This window comes from Netta rufina (assembly GCF_964035555.1).
Source record: "Netta rufina genome assembly, chromosome: 1".
NCBI classification, from domain to species: domain Eukaryota; kingdom Metazoa; phylum Chordata; class Aves; order Anseriformes; family Anatidae; genus Netta; species Netta rufina.
The window spans coordinates 63,071,766-63,097,528 of record NC_140123.1 but is presented as its reverse complement, the minus strand read 5'-3'; the positions used below and the strand labels follow the sequence as shown (position 1 = coordinate 63,097,528).

General features: G+C 44.7%; 2 protein-coding genes across 3 annotated transcripts in view; one reads left to right on the top strand and one right to left on the bottom strand.

The window, feature by feature from the left end:
- The window catches only part of GRTP1 (growth hormone regulated TBC protein 1), a 31,046-nt gene extending 24,626 nt beyond the window's left edge, over positions 1–6,420 (top strand). For both annotated transcript variants that reach the window (XM_084291490.1, XM_084291491.1), the window contains exons 6-8: positions 4,224–4,396; positions 4,509–4,694; positions 6,004–6,420. In XM_084291490.1, the coding sequence (XP_084147616.1) occupies positions 4,224–4,396; positions 4,509–4,694; positions 6,004–6,093 (449 nt within the window). In that variant the 3' untranslated portion in view covers positions 6,094–6,420. The remainder of the gene's footprint in view (positions 1–4,223; positions 4,397–4,508; positions 4,695–6,003) is intronic.
- An 896-nt stretch (positions 6,421–7,316) lies between these two features.
- LAMP1 (lysosomal associated membrane protein 1) lies at positions 7,317–24,029 on the bottom strand. Its single transcript, XM_084289387.1, has 9 exons — positions 23,894–24,029; positions 16,666–16,781; positions 15,097–15,310; positions 14,839–15,000; positions 11,013–11,245; positions 9,602–9,724; positions 9,032–9,101; positions 8,673–8,843; positions 7,317–8,352 (listed from the first exon to the last, which is right to left on the bottom strand). The coding sequence occupies exons 1-9, from the start codon at positions 23,928–23,930 to the stop codon at positions 8,213–8,215; spliced, it is 1,266 nt and encodes a 421-aa protein (XP_084145513.1). The 5' UTR covers positions 23,931–24,029; the 3' UTR covers positions 7,317–8,212.
- Positions 24,030–25,763: the final 1,734 nt, after the last annotated feature.

The following is a 25,763-nucleotide window of genomic DNA, read 5'->3' as shown; positions in this document are numbered from 1 at the left end:
TGGAGAAAACGTGGCTTGTTTTTGAGTGTGAGATAATGAAAGTGCTGTGTTTTGTGCTGAGGTGTCAAGAATGATCTTGCCAGTGCAGTGAACTGATAACGTAGTTCCTCTCCCTAATCCCAGCCAGGAATCACAAAAGTCAGAGACCAGGATCCTCCTTCAGCTGCAGTCGGGTAAGACTCGTGATAGGGTTGCAAATTCATAACCGAGTATTTGTCCCCTCTACACGCACGGAAAGCAGTTGTGGCAACCTGCAGTGTTCGCTCATGAATTCCCCTCCGTTGGAGGAAATGGAGGTAAAAGTCTGTCCAAAACCCCGACTCTCGGGACCATCACCCCACCTGGTGAGCTGGAGATGTTGTGTGAGCCTGTACGAGATTGCTTTGGTAGCTGGAGCTTCAAACTGTGCTTGTTTCTAATGATGCACATGTCATTATTGAATGCAAGATGGTAAAATTAGTATTTAGAACAAATCTAGGCTGCTGCTTTTCCCATAGCGAGAAGGTCTGAAAGTTGCATTTGTGCTTTCTAGCCTGCTGCCAACTTCATTTTTCCATGTCCAAGAGGTTGCACAAGGAGTCTTTGCTCCTTCATACTTCACCTTTGTCTTCTGTAATGTCAGCAGGAATATTGGTTTTGCCTTTATTTCCATTGTCGTTATATTTAACCAGTGGTAGCTCCTGCACCTGCTCAGATTTGCATGGTGCTGCAGGAGATGCAAATAAGAAGCCAAAAGGCCACTTCCATCCCACAGCACCCATCTTCCAAGCTTGAGATCAGAAGTTTTGGTTCACTTTGGTTCAACGGAGTAAAAGCTCCAGCTTGAGCCTGTTTTGGGGCGTTGCTCACCCTCCCCCTGGAGGACAGGGAGCTTGTTTTTGACGTGACATGGTTAAGAGCTCAGCTTGCCATTGAGCCACGTATCTGCAGGATATCGCTTTGGCCAGGACATCTGCAGGGGGTCACTGTGGCCTGAGGTTGCAAAACGAATTGGCAGTACTCTTGGTTTTCCTCCTTTTCCTGTTGTGACTTCTCTTATTTCCTCCCAAACATGTGTTGTCCAGCTCTGTATGCAAAGCTGGCGATACAGATCCTTACAAACCCCCCCTGCACCTTTCTGAACTGTCCCATGGTCGAAATAAAAGGGCAGAGCGTTGCCCTTCCCTCCTGGGTAAAAAGAGGCTGCGAGTTGCCAACGGGGAGAATGAATGGGCTCCAAAGGTGAGGTGGGACTGCTGTCGTCGTCTGGTTTGACTTAACTGATGGGATTCATCATGTGCCTGCTGCGTGAAGTTCATAAATTCGGTTGTGATAGCTTATCAACCTCCTCCTGCAGCACGGAGGCCTTTTGGGTGTTGAGTAACGATGTAAAAGTGAGCATCTGGGGGGAGAAGGACGACTTCCAAAGTAAGGGAGGGCAACGCTGGGTGGCTCTTCTCCTCTGCACTTGTTGCCTGGAGTCAGTGGGGATGGCTGAGGGTCTGCAAACGGCACCCGAGAGGTCGCTTCTCGAAGAACTGAGTCTTCAAAAATGGTAGGATTTGGCTTTTTTCCCCTCTCTTGGCTCCCGGGGACGTTACGGGTACATTGCTGCGGATGAAGTGCTTCACGTGGCTCGTGCCTGTGAGAAAAGTTAAAATAGCCAATCCTCAATTCCTCCCTTTGGTTAAATAAATCGGACCTATAATAAATACATCACCGCGTGCCCCAGGCCGGGTTGTGCAGGCTCCTGAAATGCTGCTGAGAAACGCTGGAAGACGTGCGGCAGGGCCTGGGTCCTGCCGTGGGTATTTCTGTAACACCCAGAATAATTTCCAGCCTGCTGCTGCTCCCCGTAGGAGTGTTTATATTTAACCTGACACACGCGCACCAGCCTCGGAGGAGCCTTTTTTTAACTTCTGCAGCTCTGACTCGCAGGGGTAACTCGAGGCTGTAGGAGTGCTGCTTCTTAAACTTTTATTTTGGGAACCGCTTAATCTCTCCGTACCGCAGGACGAGGTCACGGGGTCCTTGCAGGCCTGATCCTCGCTTCCTGCAAATCCCATTAGCGCCGGACACGCCACTGGGAGGCTTCGGGCAGGTGCCTGGCTGTGCTGGGAGGCAGCGAAAAGGAGGCTGAGAGCATCTCTTCGCCAGGATCTGCGCTCAAACAGGTTTCGGGCTCAGTGTCTGCATGCCACAGGCAGCGCAGGCATAAAGAAATCCTACGAGCAAGGAGAAAAGTCCCTTCCCCTCATCCCGTTCCTCCCACAGCAGCAATGCACCAAGGCAGTGGATGGAGCTGGCTCTTCCTTTCGCAGCAGGAGGAGCAGCACCAGGTGATCCAGCGGAGTGAGGCACGTGCATGGAGCAGCCGGCGTCCCAGGCAGATTTCTGGAATTTGGTCGTGGTTTAATGGTAGTATGGGATAATTATTTCCCATCCTGTGCTTCGTTTGGTGCCTCCCAGAACACGTGATGGGAAGTAATGCTCGCCTCCATCCCCGTCACTGACAACTGAGAGATGAAGGGAAGCCATCTGACCTGACCCTGTGCTGTTTCTTCAGGGGATAATATCTTGTCAGAGGGCATTCCTGCAAACCAACCCAGAGCCGTAGATGCACAATTAGCCTGCACTCGTTAGTTATTTGTTTATTTTTAATTAGCGAGCGGCAGCTTGGGGGCAGATCCTGAGCCAGCTCCATTCTGGGTCACAAACTGCTCAATATTTTGCCAGAGAAGGACTAACAATGAGCATGCTCCTCAAATAGTGTCTGCGATCGGGGAGAAGAGGCAGGACCGCGGAGTTTTTGCTGAGGGGCTGTTTGCAGAGGCTTTAGGGGCTGGGCATCGCTGGCAAGTAGGAGCAAAGAAGAAGAGGAGCGGGGCAGGTTTGGTCTTACCACGCGTTTGGGCACCAAGCCAGGTTACAAAATCACTCTGACTAACCACGCTGGGTGCGTCACCTCTCCGGGAAGAGCAGAGGAGAGCCAGAGCTGCGCCGTCGTGCCCTCCCTCAGGTGCCTTGTGCAGTGGCTGTGCTCTGAGATGTGAGGGTGAGGTTTGCTCAGGGTCCCGCAGGAATGCAGCTGGAGGACTGGAAGTGCTGCTTCCCGAATTCGGGCAGCTGTTTTTATACACTGGTTTGCATTACAGGTACATATACGTCTTATATATATGTATATATCTCATAAAGTGATAATACATTGAGTGATAATTAAATATTTTAGCTAAGAGGTAAGAGAACCACAGAAAGGTTTGGGTTGGAAGGGACCTTCAAGCCCACCCAGTTCCAACCCCCTGCCACGGGCAGGGACACCTCCCACCAGCCCAGGCTGCCCAAATACCTGTAACCTCCCTGCTGGCTGTAATTTTTGGCCGTTCATTTTTTCCTCGCCAGCTCTCAGACAGCTGGGCAGGTGCCTGGCTGCGTCCTCACTGGGATCCTGGCATTTATGTTGTTGTGCAAATTAAAAATAGCAGCTGCAGCACGTGGGGTGATGGCGCAGGGCACGTGGGTCCTCGTTCCTCCCAAGGACACTCGCTGGTGGTGACTTGAAGTTTGCAGTCGTATCCCTCAGGAGCACCAAAAAGAATGGTTTGGGGGTGTGTGAGAGGAGGAAGGAGGGTAGGAAAGAGAAGAGAACTTGTTCTTTCACCTGAAATATAATTCCTTGTTATTTTTTCCTCGTATAAAGCAGCAGTTTAGGCAAAGTTTACTTGGCCAGTCAACATTATTTTGCCAGCGTGCCAGTTCACAAACGTGCACAGCACAAACACACGCAGAAAGAAAGGTTTTTGTTTCGGCTTTGAGGTCATGGTGCAGTTTTCTGTTTGTTCTCAGCCTACTTCCTCATGGCACTGTGTGTGCTGCAGCTCTCCAAGCTTTCCCTACAAGTAAGTCAAAGACAACTGGTTAAAGGAGTGTCTCCAGCAGCAGCCACTCTTATGCTGGTAGAGGAGTTTTCTTCTCTAAGCATGCCCACAACTACTTGTTTATGGAACTGAGGTGCTCGTTGTTCAGCCTGCACCTTGATAACATAAATGCTTCCCCTGTCAAACAGGCTCTGGACTAGCAGTTACATCCAAAATTAAGGAAGCCGGAGGGTGCTACAACAATTCAATGCAGTGACCAGTGATGTAGGTCTCATTTCAATCCCTGTCCCTCGGATAAATCTTTAAGTGGGAAGAGCTGTTACCACGGGGACCCATCGACTGCTGACTTTTTGGTTTCCTCTCCCCAAGATTATTACAGCCCGGCCATGATGGGCCTGAAAACCGACCAGGAGGTGCTGGGAGAGCTGGTGAAGCTGAAAGTCCCCGCCGTGGCAGAGCTGATGGAGAGACACGGGGTCATGTGGACCCTGGTGGTGTCACGCTGGTTCATCTGCTTGTTCATTGACATTCTTCCAGTAGAGGTAAGCGGTGACGTTCGCTTCTTTTTAACATGCATCCATAATCCTTAGTCCCTTTGTGGTGCTTCAGTGATACAATTTCCTCCTGTAATCTGGGTTCTCCCCTTTCCTGCAGACCGTGCTCCGAATATGGGACTGTTTGTTCTACGAAGGGTCAAAGATCATCTTCCGCGTGGCCTTAACCTTGATCAAGCAACACCAAGCTTTTATTCTGGAAGCCACGAATTTCCCCGACATCTGTGACAAATTCAAGCAGATCACCAAAGGAACATTTGTAACAGAGTGTCACACCTTCATGCAGGTAAATTCTCCACGGGTTTTTAGCTGCTATGAATTAAAAAACAACTTTGCTCTATCAAAAAGACAGTTCAGAGAAATGTGTCTGTGGGAATTGCTGAAAGGATGAAGAACATTTTCATATATATATACACATACATACATATATATAAATTTATATATATATATATATATATATAAATCAAACTTGTTATTTTAGAACTATTATCCAAATCCATATATAGCAGTCCATTTGTATTCTGTCCTACAGGGGGGAAAAAATTCCTCCTACCCTTTTCAACTTTTCTTTTTGAGGCAGGAAGTCTGGCAAGAAAATAACTTTACTGAATGCTTTCAGTGAACTGTGCATTGATTACATTCCTGTGCGTTTTCTCAGATGAATTGTAATAATTATTATTATAGGATACAACTTGCATTGATAAATCTTCACTGTAAAGCCTTGTTTAGTCAGAGAACGAGAAGTACCCAGCTCTTAACCTCCAGCCTGAAAGCTCACTGCCATGAGAATCCCGGTTCAGAGGCTGATACAAACACTTGTCCTTGAAGGGCACTTTTTTCTCTGCCCTTCCCTTTAATGTCATTATAATAACTGTCTTTAGGAAGTCCAGGAGCTTTTTCTTGCAGTTTCCCCAATAAAAATAGCTGGGTTACTTATTTTCCAGAAGTGTTTATGTTATCTGGGGTGGTTGCTGTAGTGAGGGGGCTTCCAAGGCAGTAACATAAACAATTTAGGTTAGGTTTCTGTGGGACGGGGAAAGGCATGCTCCTGGGTTGTTTTGCAGAAATGCCGACACTGGTTCCAGTGGAGGTGATGACAGCTGAAGGTTTTATGTTCCCCTCTTGAACAAAAACTTAGTTTTCAGTGTAATGCAGTGGAGACTTCTTTATCAGAGTGCTTTCAAAGCTGGCTCGTTCACAACTTCATCTCCAGAGCTGCCGGTTACAAGTACAGAGAACAGAGGGGCCCACGCAGCTCAGCTGGAGACTTAAGCACATAAACTCGCTTTGTGCTTAAGCTTGCTGCACAGTTCTGTTCAGTCAGAAATTTTAAATTAAGTAGTGAAAACAAATGTATCGTTCTTGAGATCTCAAAAGCAACAAGGGATAGCCAGAAACATTACAGAAGCGTTTGGTAGCATTTGAAATGTCTCAAATTCAAATGCTACCAAAAAAAAATCCAGGTACCCTCCTCAGGAAACAGAAAAGCACCACAGGAAACACGCATTGATACTTTGTAGAATTACCCAGGATGGCTTAGTTCTGAGTATGATTTTATATCATTTTAACTAAGGGTTTTCTCATTTTGCCCCCAGAAAATCTTCACGGAACCCGGAACCTTGTCCATGACTACGATCGACAAACTCCGAGAGACGTGCAGGGAGAAGCTGCTTTCTCAGGGATAACTCAGCAGGCGGTCAGATACGACAGAGATCGACACATTCCTCTACTTGCACTGGCTGAAGCACACTTTAAGCTTTCCATGAGTTAACTGACAGTTGACCAATTTTTTTTGCTGCCTTTCAAGTAAGTGTTGGTAACACTTTGTACTGTATGTCAGACTTGATAACTGGAACTACTGGACCTGGTGGTTGTGTTTTTTGTTGTTTTTTTTTTAAAGGATTAAAGTGTTTTCAGAGTAGAATGTGATCAAAGTCGAGACACTCCTTTTAAAAAAAAAAAAATCACTGTCCTTGTGTTTTCAGGGCATTTTGTAATGTTAAAAACCAGGTGTATAGAATTACATATCCTTCCTTACTGTTGACTGTGACACCTCGTATCATTTGTACAAAATAAATCTAATTTAATTTGTGAGAACCTGTTGTTTGGCGTGAAGAGAGTACGATAGCTGACCCTAATGCTTAGTGACTGACTGAATACAGCATCTACTGATCTCTTTGCTGACAGAAACAAGCAAAGCTGGCACTAGGCCACCTCCAGCCTTGCTGAATTAATTGCTTTCTTGTCCTTACAGAGCCCTCTTGTGGCCACATCCTTTCCCTCACCTTTTCTCCTGTTAAACTAGTGTGGAAAGCCTCACCTTCTACAACACTTCTTTTCAGCCTCTGCTGCAAGACTGAGTTTTAATAAGGAAGTTAGTGGGTTTGTTTTGCTGCACAGGGAGCTTATTTCATTCCTCACAAAGGAAAAACAAACAAACAAAGTGAGTAATAGTGCTTTAAAAGTCTTTGTGTGGCTACCAACACTATGATGCTGTGTTATCCCATCCTTTATGCTAGGAGATGCTACTTTACATCTGCACTGCTCAGTTCTAAGGCCAGTGGCATCCCTTCAGTATGGCAGCAGCTATCAGGAACTGAGAGTTTGTTTCACCATGGGTGAAATCCATCGTTTTCTAGTCCCTTGAGGGTAGCTGGGCAGAGGTCCAGAGCATGCCAGCCTTCACCATCAGAAGGCAGCTGCTCTGTGCAAAGCCTCACTGGAGGTTGGCTTTAGAAGAAAGAGAGGTACAGTTAAACCTCACACCAGTTGGTTTTTTCTGCCAGAGGAAAAGAGAAATGTACTTTTAACAATCCCATACTAAGGGTAGCTTAAAACTTCAGAAACAGAGCCAAGACTACAGCACTTACCAGTCAACTGTTTTAAAAAGTGATCAGCAACGCCAGGATTTACAGAAAAAAAGTGTCTTTATTAGCATTGTTACAGGCAATGCATACATAAGAACTGATCCTTGAAGTGTACAACCCCCCAGCCAAGTTTAAAGCAAGAGAATCAGCAGATTGAGACCTATATTGTACACATGTGCAGTAACAGGATCTCTCTGGACCTTCCAACAGAAGAGACTGAAATCACTTTACAAAAAAATGTAAATAAAAATAACACCCATTTTTAAAAAAGTGCCGGCTCCTCACAAGCTGGCGCAGCATCAAAAATATCAAACAGGGGAGCTGTCCAATCATAAAGAGTTCCTGTAAGGTTTGCGTATTGCGTTCACACCCTGCATATGCCAGGCATCGTGTTTAAAGCTTAGTAATAAAAAATACACACCTAGTAGACAAGGTGGAGTTTAGAGAAATTTCCATTCTGTCAGTTGTTACTGGATTTCCTTAAACGCATCATCAGTATAATTAACATCATCACTGGATGGCAGCAGTACCAAAAATGAACGTTTTCCCTTTGTTAAAGAGTTCTGCAATTGAGTCAAAGTAAATTAGCAACATCCCTCTCTGGAATCTTTACACTGACATTACCTTATGCCAATTCCAAAAAAAAGCACCCTTTAAAAAAAACAAACAAACAAACAACTTTTAGCTGGTTTCTAAGTGGGTAAATATTTAAACTAGTTAGCAAAATTAAACACCAGAATTTTCAGAAGTTATTTCTGTGCATAGTTAAATGCTGCAAGATGATTTCACGTTTAATAAAGCAGACTTTAAGAAGCAATTTGCAAGAAAAGGTGTTCCCTTACAATATCAATCTTAGCTCAGGGGAGATAGGTATTTTTTTTTTTTCTCTAGCTTCTTGCAATTGCTTTTCATCTACGCTGGATTTTAGTGCAAGTCATTAAATTGTTTGATATCCAGCATGGCTCCTCCTCCTGCCGCTCAAATAAGCGATCAGGACGATTAGAACAAGACCAGCAAGGGCTGCACCGACTATTATAGGGATCAGCATGTTGTTCTCATCCAGCTGACATTCTTCCACTGAAGAGAAAGAGAGATTAGCATTAGGCACTAGTCCACCGACAGACAGGTATTTCCAGAACCCCACTCCTGCTCTTCCATGACTCTTCTCTAGACCATAAGTAACAAGTCCTAGTCATTTCAAAGCTGCTTCTTACACTCGCCTCAATTCAGACATCTTATCAACCCCCACAACGCCTGCAATAGGGCGTGCAGAGACTAAGCACAGCACCTACAGAGTTGTCTTTTGACTACAGACTATTAAATTTACACCAAATATGCAGTTCACAAACCTTAGTGTCGTTCCCTCCATCTGCCCTCCTGTAATGTAAACCACTTACCTGCCCCAAATTTGTCTCCATCGACCTTGAAAACCTGGACCTGAACATTGAACACGTTGACGAGGGCTTTGTCTGTGACCTGGAGATTCTCCTCGGCACTGCACTTGTAGGAGTTCCCTACCGTAGCTCTCAGTTCGCTCATGCTGTTGTTTGAGGCTTCAAATATTGGAACTGCGTAAGAGAAAGTCTTATTACAGAATCCCGAAAAGCAGGAGCTGCAAGGTCATTGAGCTTCAAATTCATTCTCTTGAGCTTAAAATTCAAGGCATTTACCCCATTTCTAATGGGTTCTTTAATGCAGGCAACCCGTAACGTTTATAGAAGCAGTCACTGAACGTAAGCTTCCTGAAAGGCCCTACCTTTTGCCTCAGAAGGCAGAGTCGTGCTGACACTCACACCTTGCAGGAAGAATTTGTCACTACTTGCATTCTTAAAAAAAAAAAAAAAGAGGGAGACCATTAGTTTTAATATAAAATAATGACGTCCAACAAGCTGTTGAGGTTAGGGTTCATTTGTGCGTGCATTCAAAGGACAGTCCACAACTGGGATGCTAGCATCCAAAGGGCTTATTTTTAGAGAGAAAAGGCTACCGAGGGTGTGCACCTTAGGGAAGGCTGCTGGTGGGGAGGGGGGGCAGAGAAATGCAGGCTGCTGCTCCTCAGACTGACCTCACATCCACCCCAAAGGCAGAAGTCCCAGCTCTGCTGTAAGAGCAGTAATGCCACCCGTGCTACAGGGAAGTAACAGGTCAAGGCAACAAATTTGATCAATCCAGAGATCATCAAATGGAGCATTGAAGTATTAAAACCAAAGGCATTTTACTCATTCCCCTTCCCACAGATGGATTTTCTGCTCTAGTACCTGCCCACGTTAATTTTCCTGCATCAAAAGAACTGCCGACCCTCCATGCTTTGTCTATGGATCCTTACCAATACGAAGTGGAAGATGATCTTTGTTTTCTCAAAGGTCAGATTCAGGAAGGCAGACGTGTTGTCACATTTTCCAGAAGCAGTTGTGTTGTGTGGTATGAAATTCAGCAAGTCTAACCCCATCTAGGAGAGAAGAAGATTGATTACAACAGCTGTCCTTCAAGCAACTAATACACCACCACGTGGTCAGGCAACTCCTAGTTTGCCTGTACTCACACGTATGTGATGCTTTATTTCCCTACCTATTTCTCATGCAAAGAGGCAGATATGTAATGTAAATTAGACCCAGTATAAGCTGCACCAGAGCTACCACGCTGGCACCAAGAGCAAAGCACATCTTCGCATCCCTGAAGAAGCTCCCTGCAGCCCCAGCTGCTGATAACCTGCTGCTTTCTCCAGGCTAACCTTCTTTGCTCCTGGCAGCACGAGGAAAACATCAGTAACCACCACTGCAGAGGGAGCAACAAGCTATAAAATACTGCTTCAACGTGATGTAGAAGCAATCAAGGGAAAGGTCTGCAAGGATGGCACCTCCTCACCGGTCGAGGAGTCAGAAATTAGGCAGTCGAGCTGTGTTGGAATGCCATGCTGCAGGAAGCAGCTTTGGGAATTCCATACAATTAAGGTGGCTTAAACACAGCTGCCATCAACCATCTATTTACTGTGCAACAGCACATCAGCAATCAGTGCTCTTACCTCTCAGTCATAAATAAATGCAATATATTTTTGTGCAGTATGAAGCTCCTAAATCCTAAACAGACGCCACCCTCCTCACAGCAGGCCCTTTTATCACTGGGATCCAACTTAAACTACACAAAAGCGGCCACAATTTGTTTGCCCATGGTCATTCACATTACCTCAGATATGAGAACAGCCATTATTTAAGTAGCTCTTAGGCACTGCAGTTAATCCCAGCACTCTTTGATATTCGCTGGAAATTAAGTAAGGCTTTCGCAAGTGTTTGAGTCCCTTAAGAATTTGTCAAGTCTGTACATTGATACAGTAGGAATATTTCCGACTCTAACTGTCATTCCTCACTTTCATTTGGGTACCTCAGGCCAGATTCCTGTAATTAAGTTTGCACATCTTGTTTAGATGGCATCCTTGGTATACAACTCCCCCTCATCAGATCTTTATCATTTTTAACTGCTTTTGTGGCATGGCCATTTACACTAACTGGATTTGACAGGCAAGTTTAGTCCTCTTAATAGAAAAAACTACTTTAACAACCACTTTCAGTAGAGTACAACTGTTTGAGTAACCACTAGTCTAAACCAAGCTAACCAATTCAAATAGAGGACAGGCGTGGATGAACACTACAAAGAATCAAGCTTTTTACAGAAAACAGCCTGTAATAATTCAGCAAATCTTCGCCAAAGAAGGAATCCTAAGATCTTGAAGAAAAATGTACCTTTTCATCTTTTTTTTGATAGGTGATATTAAGCTGTAGCCCCATGGAGGCAAGCACACAGGTTCCATTTGTGCCGGTCACGTTGTATCTACCAACTGCAGGGTTTGGAGGCAGCGCAGTGGGCGCTGGGCTAGCTGTAGGAACCTGGCTGGTAGTGTGTTTAGCAGTTGTCTGTTTAGGAGTTGTTGGTACTACCGTGGTAGTAGAAACCATATCTTCAGAGCATTCTGTCACTGGAGAGAAAGGAAAACAGACAGTCAAACAAAGGCACGGGATGATCTACCTTTATAATCCTCCAGGGAAAAGGAGGACGATTTCAAGTAGCATTTCCTAAGGGAAGATAATAAAAGCTGAGAAACAAACAGCAAAGCATTACTGGAACTCTTGCTGTGAAATTTAGGAAACTTAAAACATCACACATGGAAATGCCACCTCTGCTGTTATTTGTAGAAGTTCATGGTGCCTGCATCTGCTTTTATTCATTTCTCATTTTGCTTCACAATCGCATCAGGATAAATAAGATTCATATGCTCAGAGCCAGCCTTCCTGCTGTACAGTCACAGCAAGGCTCAAGTGACTCCCCCTTTCGGGCACTCTGTGGAGCAGCAGGGGAGCAGTTCCTGTGCTCAGTATTAAGCGGTCTCCCGGGAAATATGCAGTCCTCATTCCCTCCTTCTCCCCCCAATACACTACCAGGTCACGAGGGCCCTACTTCATTATTTTGGCAACACCCACAGTAGCATTAAAATACCACTGGGCCTGTTATCAGAGCAATGCTGTGGCTCTTCTATCCTTAACAACATGACTTCAGGCCCTGTTTCTGACGGCAAGTGTTCTGGTATATCCTTTCCATTTGGGATTTTATGCCCACCCTCTCTAGTTGTGCATGACGAGCTACCTACCACCTGAGCTACAAGGCTGCCTGCCTTTTCTTTCCATCCAGTCTCAGCACCAGCTTCCAAAGCAAAAGGAACAGTGGCTTCATTTGCCAGAGCATTCACAAATACCTGGCAGCAAGATCTCAACACGTTGTGAGAGCCAAGAAGGCTCCTGCACTGAAGATCTAAGCCAAAACCAAAGGTCGCAGCAAAGACACTGCTGTGGCACAGGCTTCCCTGTTCCAAGCCAAGGTCATCTCCCTATTTCAGGGATAACTTGTAACTTTATAAGGATGACAGCAAGTGTGACTGTGCTATAAATCATCTCAATTTTGACACAATTTCTCAAAAGGCCTGGTTCTAAAATGCCATCCATATCTTGCAGATACCAGATAACTACCGAATAACCTCTGTACAGCAGCTTAGCTTCTGATTATGGCTCAGAAAGAGGAACTCCAATCACACCTTCTGAACTCATACAGACTCCAGCACAGCACGTTTTCCTATTTGTACTCCATTTCTGGAAGGTGGAAGTGCAAAAAGAAGGTGGATGAGAGGAGGAGTGACCCTACCTTCTGTAGACTTAACAGATACTGCTCAGGTCCCAGAATGTGATGATTTCCTAGCCAATAAACCAGACAGTCACCTTGATTGGTACTTCAATGCAGGATTTCTCTCCATCTGCAAGGCCTCAACATATACCGTGTACCACCTCTTAGTGCAGCTGGCAGAGATGGAAGCCTCCATCTCACTTCAAGTGAGAGTCTGCACTGGGTGGAGTTTTGATACAGTATTTTTACTGAACTCACAGCACAGCTCCTACCAACTCTGCAAGACAGACGTGGAGATAAGATACCCTCATGTCTTTTTCTGAGGGCTACAGAAAAGCAGCTGACAACAATACTAACAGATAAAATCCAAACCTCCTCTTTTCTTCAGAGCTGCAGATAATCATTGCAGTAACTGCCAGAAGTTACCACTACTACTGATGCACAGATGCATTGAATACTGACTTTTCTCCCCTTCAGAGAACCTTACCCAGATCACCAGCAGAAATACCCTCTAATGAAAGAGCTGCAGGTTAAGAAAAAGTTAAGGGAGAATTCTAGATCTAAAGTTTATCAAGAACTAGCTGCCAAGAGGATAGGGGAAGTCTTAAGCTCAAAAGGGTGGAAAGAATGAACTTATCTGGAAAGAACAAGGTATTTTCAGGACCAAGATTTAAAAACTGATAAAGTAAGAATTCTTTAACCACCTGAATTAACAATAAAATGAGAGGAGATGCTCATTATGCAGGAAGAGTGGAAAAATACAAAAAACTGGGTACAGTCTCGAGAATAATAAAAAACAAGGGAGTAAGTTAATCAAATGATAAAAACGAGCATGGCAACATAAGTAATAGTAATGTGGAAATAGAAAGACAAAACAGAGCTTGAACTCAAACTAAAGCATCTATTCCCAGATCATAGGATCACGTGTCTTTTCTAAGGACAGCTTCATCAAGACAGTGATACCACAGGATGGAGGAAAGCAACCCTGAGGAAGTGAGCCTGGCAAACAGACATTAGGAGAACCTAAAAACGGAAAAGGAATCAATTAGGAATAGAAAGTAAAACAAATGTTGATAAACTTGTGTTCCAGAAGGAACATCCGCCCCAAATAATGCAGTATTGTCTTACAGCTCAACCAAAGGACTGTAAGGACAGATAAGTGGTGCTGAGAAGTATTAGGCAGTAAGGAGATTTTACTGAAGTTTCATAGAGATTAAAAAATAAAAACACTTTTTCCTTAATATCATGTTAAAGCCAGCTCATAAGTGATCACCTTCCATATTTATCCAGTACACCCGGATAACTGGATCCAGGCACTTAAAAAAATGAGATTGCTCTGAAGACTGGAGTAATAGAAACTTTTCTAAAATTATAAATATAGATCCTTTTTTTTTTTTTTTTTTTTTTTTTTTTGCTGGAAAACTAGTTCATTAAAGGGAAAAGCCTGATCAGGAGAATGATAATACACAGAAACCTGAGGCAGTAACTTGAGGCAGCCATAAAAGAACTGCATTATCATGCATCAAGCAAAGTATTTCTCAGAGATGGGACAAGGATACGCCTGTAGAATGCAGCTTTTCAATGAATCCACAGGATGCCAGCACTGACTACCCTAGTTTTAAGATTTATTTCAATTTATCAAGTGTATAAATGGGATTAACAGCCTAAGAAAGAAAAGTTTCACATTACCCTGAGAAGACTTCTTACTTGCCCCAGCAAGACTTACCGCTTCCTAAAATGCCTCGGACAAACATGAAGAAACACGAACTGAAGAACTTTGCCACAGAAACAGCACCGTGAAAACACCATGAAGTAGCCTGACTTCTAATCATTACAGAAGTGAAATTCTGAAAGGCCTTTCAATGCAAGCAACCAGGACAAAAAGTCATTCTGACTGAGGCTGAGTAAACATAATTTTTACAGGTTATGTAAAACTTCCTGTAGGAATTGTTCAGTATCTGCTCTCTACGGAGCAGTTCGCTGCTGTCCTCCACTCTGTCATTAATTTTCCCCAGAGCACAGTAACTGGTTCAAATTACTTTGGTAGCATAACCGTACAGTAATCAGATACTTCTCAAACCAAGATTTTGGCCATATATCCATCCAGCTGACCTACTGCAGCAGGTCTTTACACCCCTAAACAATCATGAGCAGAAGGAACGTTCCCTAAAGCCTGTACAACATCCTTGGGAACATGGTGCACCATCTTCCAGTCGTAGACACTGACACCCTCAGAGAAAATCCGAGGCCCGTTCATTTCAGAAGATTCTGCTACAGAGCTATCAGAGCTTCAGGTCCAGCCTACAGCTGCCTAAGTATGATAAATCAGGACTTCAAAAAAAAAAAATTATTAGAAAGATAGTTCCCCAAGTACATTTTCTGCTACAAGATACTTACTGTTTCTGCTGAAAGTGCCGTTTGTGGGGAAGGCTTCCAAAGTCACATTGCTAAAAGTAATGTTCACATGCTTCATAAGGATGTGCTTGGAGTTGATGCATCTGTATTCTGTGTCCAGATGTGCCTGAATAACAGATTTTTGTGATGCTTCCATCACTTTTCCTGTGGAAAGATCATATTGCATCAGTAGGTAACAGTTTTTACAGAAAAATCCGTGTTACATCCGGAAGGGTGACACAATGAGAGCAGGAAGTTTACCTTCAGTTGAATTATGGAATAAAGTTGTATCTGACAGGTTGTAGCGGAAAGTTAGCTGTTCCACTTGGTACTTATCCACAGTTTTTGAGAAGTTCAGGCGTAACAAGTGTCCTGCTCCAAAACTCAATGCTAGAATTGGGTTAGATGTGTTGCCATCACCACAGGAGCTGTGTGGCTGCGTTGTGGCATTTTGTGGAAGAAAGAAGTGTGCAAACTGTTAAAAAAAAAAAAAAAAAAAGTAAATAAAACAACACGTAATATAATGTATAAATGGGATAATGTAGTAACTTTTTCTTACTGCTTTTTAAATATCCTATGAACCTGCTACAAAGCATACAGCTGACACTCTTATGCTATGTCTATTTACATACCTGTATATAGCAAGTAGCATGTCACTGGCACTCAGTGTTTCTAAGAACATTTGTCAGAAAATTGAGGACAACTGAGGACAAAATGGTATGTCCTCAAAGACTTTCCCTTTAAGCTAGGGCTAGGAATTTGCTGGTGAATCTGTACTAGGCAAATCTAATCTGGTAAACTCCAGGCGTGTGGAAAAGAGAATTTACCCTTTGCTTCTTGCAGTACAAATGAGTCAGAACAAAAGCAAATGGTACAGCATACACAGTTTGGCTCCAATTCTTTTGTATTTATTATACATTAACAAGGAACTTGGTACCTGAGGACAAACAGAATGCTTGCTGGAAAGCATGAGCTGACTGCTCAACAAGAAGAAACAGACCAAAGCATGTGATGAAAGCAGTTACCTCTGAATGCAAACCTGTACAGCAGTATCAGCAGGATTCCAGACCATCAGCACTGAAAAAGTCAACTACACAACTCAGCTCTGCTCAAATCACACACAGCAAGTGTAAGCACTGGCAAAGCAACTGGATGTTTTAATCTCACACTACAATGACTGGAAAAAGGTAATTTTAACAAAAGTGCCTTAAAACAGGCAACTGCAATAAGATTATAAATAATCCACAGTTCTGTCTAGTAGTAAAGATGGGAAAAAACAGCGAATTGAAAAGCAGAGTATTTGTAAATAAAGATTCTTAACTTTCCAGTTACAGACTCGCTGATAAAAACCTGTAAGCACTGCACTGGTCTGAAGATGCACTGAGATTTACAGGGATATGCTAAGCAGGTCACAGGTTTCAGGGAAGCTTCAAAGCTAGATGCCAATGGCCATTTCCGTTCAGAGGCAGCCCGTATAAGTAAGCTGCAGTGACCAAGTTCACCAAAAAGAGACGGGCAGTGTTTTATCCTTTACAGTCACAATGAAAGCCATTATAGCTACCAACAGGACTCGTGTCGAATTCCAGACAAAATTTCACATGTATCACTCGTGGTGGCTTCGGGCAGCTTCAGTCCTGCTGTATAATTACAGGAAGCGTCAGTAATAAAGGAAAAGTTGATGCAACGTGACTGGAAGGACGGAATGTCTGCAGAAGCAGTTTTTCTGGCTTAAATATTTGTTCAACGTTTGTTTCAGTCCTGCAGAGGTGCAAAAACACCCCAAGTTTTATAAATGTGTGTTAGAGACAAGCAGCGAGCTCCTCCCATTACCTGTTTTTGCCCATTGCTTTTGTATTCCACTGTGAAGGCTGCTGTCAGGTTAGCAATTATGCAGACTTTGCCAGTTGAATCTTTCACATCAAATGAAGAGGAAACCTGCAAAAAGCCTGGTAAGAGCGACAAGGAGTTAGCTTGGCGTCACATTAAATTTACTTTTTGAACTAAAACGATGAGACAAATATGTACAGCTCTATGTTTTGGGAGAATATCCTGAACAGCAGTTGAGTTTGGAAACGTTTGTGAAGTCTACTTGCTAGCCTTAACATCACTAGCACAGGATATATTTAACAGCCCGTTTAGAAAAAGACAAAACCACCCAAACTATTGACACGAGAGCTCCTCAGAGCGTAAGAAAAACCTGTAACCACCGTACCAGCCCTGCTGCTTGAGGCAGCAGCTCCTCATTCGCCCTACACAGCAACTATTTTGCAAGCTGCAGCCAGAGCTGACTTAACAGGTCGGACTCCAGCACTCAGCCTCCCCCTGCAGCACGCCGCGCTGCCTCCACTCCCGCTGTACCAGGACGCTCGGCCGCACACGCGCTGAATGCAGCATTTAGAAGGCTTGGACTGACTGCAGATGTTTTGGAGCTCCGGCCAAAAATAGCGTGACAGAGCATGCCACCCTTGCCAGGAGAGCGTCTCTTGACTGTCCTCACGCTCCCCGCGCTTGAGAGGAGGCCGGGGGCCACGACCTTGGCTCAGATGGAGGTTGTTTTCCTGCCTGGTTTAAGCTCATCTCTGACCAAGCGCTGAGAAAAGCGGGGCTTCTTCCCTGAGCAGGGTAAAGCCATGTGGCTGGAGAAGCGTGGCATCATCCCTGCTAGCAGGCTGCATTCAGCCTGAGCACTGGTTTTCCCTTGCTTTGTCTGCAGCAAGTGCCAAGCAGACAGCGCTCCTGCATCTGTACTCATACCAAGGTGCTCACATTCTTTATTGTAAAGCATTTTCTGTTTCCGATTCTTGTTTTGTCCCCACACATCTGAAACAAACCTCACCACAAAAAGCCTGCGCCATTTTCCTGCTAGCATGTTTGTCACCTCGCAGAAACCCTGAAAAAAAGCAGTTACAAGGCACAAACCACTCCATTTATCACAAGCAAATAAGCTTTAAAGAGTCAAACACGCTAATCCACTCGACTGCTGACACAGCAAAAAGATCCATGTGAGGGATTATCCATTAGCTAGCTTCCCAACCCTCAAGAGGCTTTTCAAAAGCAAATCCCAACTTCAGAACTTTTTGCCACAAAAGCATCTTGTATCCAATTGCATTATGACAATTATTAGGAAAAAACTGGACTTTTGTCACAGTTACACTCAGGCACAAGGCACTTCAGTTGTAGGAACACAGTGGGAACAATTTCAGCAAGCATTTGCCCTGCTTGCTTCCCCCCAGCAACAGTTTCCTTCATCTCCAGCAAGGGACATACATCTCCCCCAGCATCAAAAGTGACCAAAATTAGCTAATACTACCAATGGAAACTGCAACAGAATGAAAACCTTCAGTATGCATCCTGATTCCGTTGTTTTATGGCTACCAAAAAAAAAAAAAAAAAAAACAAACACACACAAACTTTGGTGATTTTAGAACTAAAAATGAGTATTAGGCACTACAGAATGAAAAAAGTTTAGGAGAGAATTACAGGGCAAAGAGAAGACTGAAAAACAGCATTAAGAAAAACTTGCTGTCCTAAAGGAAAATATGAGAGTCCTGCCCATTACAGATGATTCAGAGAACAACAAAAGACAATGCAAAGGTACCACAGAAATCACTGAATGGAACAGAGATTCTGGGAATGAACAGCTGACAAATTACCCTCGGCAAGTTTAAGTAATAGAGAACAAGTGGTTTGAGCAAATATTAAGAATACCACCTACAGAGCTACTAGGATTATGCAAGGTTAAGTTCACACCACGATACGAAACCCTGTCTGGTTAGCGTGGAATAAACACTAAAACCCCATTCCCCCTCCAGAAATGTTAGGCAGCCGCTGGATTTGCAGTGTCAGAGTGATGAGACATGCGTCAGGCATGAGACACCGAGCTATCCTCAATGAAGTGGCAAAACAGGGCTGCTTCCCTGCAAGTAAATTGGCGTTCACGAGGACGGCAATCAGAGCAGGCAGTGTAATCCACTGCCATCGTCCTGGGGGCGGGGATGGAGAAGCATACAGAACAAACTGTGTGAGCAATAGAGGAGCACTGAAAAATTAGCAAAGCCACAGAAGAGCAAAGCAAGGTACTGGAGGCAAGACGTTCCTGCCTACTCTTCGCTCCAGCCAGCCAGCTTAAAGCAGCAGAACAGCTTGCCGGGTTTGGGAGGAAAGCAGCTGCTGAGTTTGAGAAGGCTGCTTCAGTGCCGACCAGTGATTAATGTGTGAATCATCTCCAGCCCACAAACAATAAGAGTCTTCAGTCAAAATGTCAAGAATACAGAAAGCAAACTGATGTTGAATCAATCTGTCCTGGGAATATTTCTAATTAAGTTACATAACGTAACGGTCAGTGTTGTCACAGCGTATCTACAAATTGAGAATATTGCTTGTACTTCTCATAATGGTACCATTCTTTGCTGTTTACCACAAAAACTGATACAGCCTCCAGTGTCTTCAAACTTTAAATGCTCTTCTTAATAAACTACAGCATCTTACTGTGCCAGAGCCATGGCAGTACTTGATTTACACAGCTGAATAGATCCCAGGCTTTTCAATAGCAAAAAGTTTTCTGACATTCATTATTCATTCAGCTGGAAATAGTATGTTATATCATCTAGCAGGAGAATCACCAAGGATGTAGCAGCATCACAGAAATCTCACTTTGTTCAGATGGTTCCTTTGGATTCCAACAGGTTTGTAAAAAAAAAAAAAAAAAAAAAAAAAAAGGTTCCCTCACACATTTATTCCAGCTGCACATTTTCACCTGAAAATGGTAAGGTAACTGATCCCTTTACACCTCATTTCTGAGGTTATATTGTCATGCAATGAAGATTGAAGGAAAAACTGTTTAAGGAACAACTAGATAGATACATTGCTTAAAATCCAGCATCCATCTTTAACACACCTAAATAAAAAACCACAACACAGAGCTTAATAACACTCCAAGAATCAACAAGTCAAAGAAAACTAAAACTTCCTTGGTCATACAACAATTTATCTTAAACTCATCTACCACACACAAAAAAAAAAAAAAAAGTTAAATTTGTTTTAAACTGAGAACTGTGAAGCTAGCAAAACAATCTGGCATATCTGAACAATCTTAAATCTGAGCCCTTTTGAATATTGTTCATAGAAAGCCAGGATTCCCCTCTGTTGACCAGACCAAGATGCTTTCAGGTTTCAAGCTTTTTATGATTTATATCCTGTTAGTCAAGTGCAACTACCCTTAGGCTACTCTCCCTTATAATGGAAACCTATCAAGGGAAAAAGATGAATGTTTTATTTTCCTCTAAAAAAAAAGCATGCATGTATTAATGCCAATTGTTTACGCTAGCTGCTTGCAGAGAGGACTTCGGTTACAATAGTTAATCATTTACCATCTCTGAGTTTTTTCTAAAACCATCGGACAAAAAGGATCTCAAGCATGAAAGCTACTTATATGTTGTTTTTTGTTACTGTATTCGTGTTTTCTGCATAAATATTGTCCTGCCTCCCTCTGTGAGGAGCCACCAGGCCCCAGTGCCAGGGGTGCCTGTGCAGCAGGTGCCTGGCGGCCATTTTGTATCCATGGCGTCAGGCCCTCAGCGCCACCACAGGGAGCGCCGCTACCCCCAGGGCGGTGATCCAAGAAGCAAAGCCATGCTGGGTCTTCCCAAAAGGTTTACTTCTCACTGTACACATGAGTGGAAGTGCCCCAGTAATTTACTCACTTGGCTGGTTCAGAAAGATCCTGTCAACTCAGTGCCATTTTGCGAGCAAAATGGTGACCCTGGCGCTTCAGACTCCTAGCGTCTGTGCCAGAATGGGAAAAAACCCTGAGGTGTTTTGCTTCTCTCCTCTAATCATGTCTTCCAATTTAAGCACCAATCCCAGATAGACACCTTGTACAAGTCCTTTCTTGGAAGAGAATGCAAGATCACTTGCTTAGGATCCAGGATCTACACTACCTTGGGACTGTACAAAACCCAAAAAATTATATATATATACACATATATATATATATATATACACACACACATATATATTTAAAGATCATACTATTCATTAACCCTTATGTTTCTGAGGAACAAACAAAAGCAATAAATCCCTTGACAGATCTGATCCATGACCCACTTGGCCTCAGACAAGATGGTCTTCATAAAACTGAGTTAGCATTTACCTGTCACCGGTAGACTCAAAAGACTGAGCACAAGATATCAAAAGCATATCAAGAAGAGATAAGGCTGGGCTCACATCTCAGTTGCTGTTGGGACACGCCTGAATACAAGCACAGTGACAAAAAGCAGGACCAGAGCTTAATTCAAGATTGGTGGGTACCTTGGTAGGGAATATGAGCTATCAAACTCCAGATCCAACCCCAGAAGATGCATCCTTGCCAACTTACAGGGATGGATTCACATGACCTTAGATGGTATTTTTAATACTGTCGATTTACATTATTAGGGCAGTAAGCATTTTGTTTTTCAATCCAAGTGCGCAGGTGAACGACCTCTCTCTTTATAAACACCAAAGCACAAAGCGTTATAAAGAAAAGGATATTTTGCAGCTGTACACTTGCCATTTGGCCGGACAATTGCACAACTGCATCAAGTTCAGTCACATGAAGCTTCTTTACGGTTTACAATCTAGAGGAAGGAAGTCTTGGGATAGCTCTACAGCAGCTGATTACATGAGTCCACCGGGAGGGCTGATACACCATGGCTGGACTCTTTCCAGCACTCAAGTTCATTTTGCACTTTCTGTGGTTAACACTGCTGTCTCACACCACACAACTAACACCCCCTTCAAGGTGTTGGGGCTGACAGCCCCAAACAGCACCACACTGACAACTTAAATCCCCTCGGAGATGAGGAAACTGGAAAAAAGAATAGTCTTGCCTCAGTAAACCACCCTCCTATTCTTATTGAGGGTAAGGGAATAGATCTCACTTGTCGGGGAAAGTAAAACCATATTAACGTATGTAATATTACACAGACTGAACTCTGTGTATTTAAGAAATGAGAAACCACTGAAGGTTAATCCAAGAAAAGGAACTGCATTAAAAGCAAGGACTACTGTCCATGCTGCACTGGCAGGGTGCTACTTACACTCTCGCCCTTGGAAGCGGAGAAAAGAGTGCTGGCAGGCGGCGTGCTGCCAAGTGGCAGGGAAGGCTGAGGAACTGTCACGCTTGGATTGAACAAGATACCACTTTATCTTAATGTCAGACGCACCAGAAACACGAAGGCCTGATTTACCAAAGCATAAGATGCATTTTAAAGAAGTAGGCTTGTAACTTAGAATTCAGGTAATGCAATGAAGCATTCAAATGGCTGCTGTAACTACTGCCGCTCACACCCAAAAGGGTCGCCTGCCAAGCTTAAGAGAATAAATACCAGGAAATCCAGGATCTCACTAATCTTTCTCAAAGAATTTCCAAATCACGCCTGATTTGAGAGAAAAGAAACCATTGCAGTTCAGCTGAAACAAGCAGAGGCAGGCATGCCTTTTTAGCACGAGAAACGAGTTCTCGAAGACATGGGAAAGGCTACACTGCAATAAAAATAGCTCCTCAATGAAATACCCACCCTCTCCTTTCAGTAGGGCTCCCCCGTACCTAGAGTAAACTCTCCAGCTTATCATCTGCTACTGATTAGCCACCATTCTATTCACTAGGGAACCATCTGGAAAGAGGTTACGCAAAAAGTGAAACTTGAAAGCCGGTCTGGACAGGGACCTAAGGCATGTCTCAGGCAGCACGATGGGGAGCCAGTGGAGTTTTTACCCTGCCAGGCAGGAGAGCCGCACAAGCCAAGGCTGCATAACCTGTCACATGATGACAGACTGGCACTAGCACACCAATTCAGGTCCTTTGAGACTGTGTCAATACACTTAAAGAAGCCGTCAAGCAAGCACAGTGGTAAGTGCGGCGTTTGCTAGGGCAACATTCCGCAAGTTGCACAACACAGCAGTGGTTATAGTTTATGAAAACTACTTCAGTCTCAGTTCCATACAGCTGGTAACCCTAAGACTCAGGAAAACAGTAAAACACCTCATTATTTAGCGGCTGGAATTCATTAGTCAGGTTTATCCTTTTAAGTTGCCGTTTCCAAGAAGCATTCTGGCCTGTTATCAGGGCGCTGCTAATCAGCACATCCAATGCAAGTACAGGCAGCACAACACGCTGGTAGCAAAGTTTGAAATTCCCCTTCAGACGCAAGTTGTGCAATAGAAGCACGTGGATTACGCGTCAACAACCCTGAAATGGCATCATGGCACCTATAACTCCCCCCCTCCTCCCTGCCAGATCCCAGATATTTCGTTATTCTGATCCTGAATCAGGGAGTATGTAGCAATGCCTGCCTGCACTTCGGTTTGGGATGTGTTTTCTCTGCTGTGCTCATGTTTCAGTGAGGAGGAGGGCTTATTGGTGCTCCAGCACTGGGAGAGCACAAGAGACTCTGCTGGGCTGGACACCCAGCACAAGCGGCATGTTGTGCTCAACAGCAGGCAAGCACAATCGCAGTATTTCAAAAAGCTACGGCCAATTTGAGGGAAAGCACTTGGTTTCCTTTAGATTCCCGGAATTTATCGCTAAAACTCAAGCCCTTTGCTCCTTATATTAGCCAGGAAACTCATCAGGAAACACTCCATGCTGACACACGAAGAAACACCCAGCTCAGCACTTGCTATTCACGGCGAAGGGAAACCGAAGCAGCAAATAAGCCACGGCGAGGGGAGACAATCCGTGCAGACCCCAGCCTGCTGCCTGAACCCGAGGCACTGCCGAGCAGCGCTTTGATACCTTGATCTCTCTGATATCACCCCGATAACCCTCAAGCCTCCCGCAATCTCACCCAAATCGGCGTTCACCCAGAGCACCGCAGGGCTGCGAAGGAGCCCAGGCGAGGCGAGGCAAGGGGAGCCCCTTCTTCCCTGCCTGCCTGCCTGCAGGTTACCCGTGCCTGCAAGGGCAGCGTCCCCCTCTGCACCGCAACGCCTCCCCCTGCGATTTCAGGGCATAAAGCGGTGGGGAGGGATGTGGAACCCTCCCCCCTTAGGGTCTTTAGGGCCCCGTCCCCCTTACCCAGCAGAGCGGCCGCCGCCAGCAGCCGCCGCGCCATGGCCGGGAGCGGGGAGCAGGGGGCGAGGGGCGCGGAGCGGCTGCGGGAGGAGGAGGAGGCGGAGGGGGGGGGGGGGGCAGCGGGAGGCGGCTGCGCGGGGTCACATGACCGGGGGCGTCACGTGAGCGCTCTCGCGAGAGGGGGGTGGGGCTGCAACGGGCGTAACGGCCGCAACGGCCGCCCCCAGGAGGCTCCCCCTGAGCCCCAGGAGCTCTGTGCTGTGCGGGTGAGGAGCCCTGGCACAGGCTGCCCAGAGAGGCTGTGGGGTCTCCTCCTTGGAGGCCTTCCAAAGCCGCCTGGAGATGGGCCTGGGCAGCCCAGGGAAAGTGGTAGAGCTGGGTGAGAAACAGCTTTGGCCTGCGACAAAACGCACCTAAGCTTTGTATGGCCTCCAGAACGCTTCTTGCCACTGAGTTTAAATGCAATCTAATGTGGGTACAACATCTCATGTAGAATAAATCCAGTCACAGCTGTATAAACTCAATGGAAATTAATAATTTGTTATCTCTGAAGTGATGCATCTCTGTCTGCCCGTGTAGACAGACAACCTGTGTATCTGTTCCAGCCCAAAACAGGGACCACTAATGAGTTGTCCCTGTATGACTTGTCATACATGTAAAATTATTTGTGTTTTCACATAGCTTCTGACATTGCCTGATAGCTTTATAAACAGGAATTTTAAGAAATCCCACACCTTATTTTTTGGGAAAAAAAAAAAAAAAAAAAAAGTGGTGTTTTTTCTATTGACATTGTCAGAAGTCAGTGTAGTACAGCAACACAGAGCCCAGCCATATGATCACTTTGTAATTCAATGCAATCCAATGCTCTCTCTTATCTAAGCTGTTAAGGGTACAGTTTCTCCAACTGAAACCTTAGAAGTATTTATTTTACTATTTCTATCAGAAAGTGCCAATAGCTGTGGGCTGCTGCTTTCTCCTCATTACAACCTACTCCAGGTTAGTCAGGTCAGAGACGGAGCCCTTTCCACTCCCAAGCTGCCTCTGTGCATTTTTATGTAGGACCGATTGGAAATGCAACGTAGCCACGACCAGCTGCTGAAGTCAGGTGCGGTTGTTCTAAACCAGATGACTTTTCCCCGATGTTTGTCTCGTTTCACTTACACTTCCTATTTCCACAAAACATCCTAGAGAGGGTTATCAGCTCTTAAGTGTGCCTTGGAGATCTGCCTTTCTCTTCCAACGATGCTACTATAAACAGACCTTTCTTTATAACGCATTTTTCTCCATGCCTTTTTAAAGGCAGAAACACTTCATTTTTCACTTGCTTTTTCCTGCAGCTCTTGGAGTAACCTTTATCCCCACCATGCGTTGCCAAAAGCAGAAGTTAGCCTTTAAAAAGGACGTTAAGGAACAGCTCTGGTCAAGTGCTTTGAATGAGTCATTTGCAGAGGAGTGGAGGTGGGACACGGCTTGTTCCGGTTTTTTGATCGCTGCTTTTGGAACCTGCGCTGGGAGTGGAGGAAAGCCTGTGGGCTACTCAGAGCCTGCCAGAACACAACAAAGAGGGAGGCCCGATGGCACGCTTAAGCTCGCTATTCAGTGGCCTTCCTCTCTGCTGAAAAAAATGGGGTAGGCATTGATGAATTGAGAATTTCCCTGATGAAACACATCTTACGCAAATATTGCCATCAGCCTCGCTGCTCAATTACTTGTTGGCCAGCATCAGGCAAGCTTGGTAGCAGGGTAAGGTACAAGCAAACATAAAATTAGGGCTTGTCTAAAAGCCGGTATACAGACAGAGCCCAGAGATCTCAGTGCTGTCACCGAGGGAACAGCGGTCACGCGTTGTGTGAGCTGCTGACCAGCGTGCAAG

What these genes read in the sequence shown, in the direction of transcription:
- LAMP1 (XM_084289387.1), bottom strand. Translation starts at nt 23,930, where the DNA reads ATGGCGCGGCGGCTGCTGGCGGCGGCCGCTCTGCTGG. An exon ending in ATTCCATAATTCAACTGAAG is followed by an intron (nt 15,001 to 15,096) that starts GTAAACTTCCTG and finishes ATCTTTCCACAG; the next exon opens with GAAAAGTGATGGAAGCATCA. An exon ending in CGGCACTTTCAGCAGAAACA is followed by an intron (nt 11,246 to 14,838) that starts GTAAGTATCTTG and finishes CTTTCTCTCCAG; the next exon opens with TGACAGAATGCTCTGAAGAT.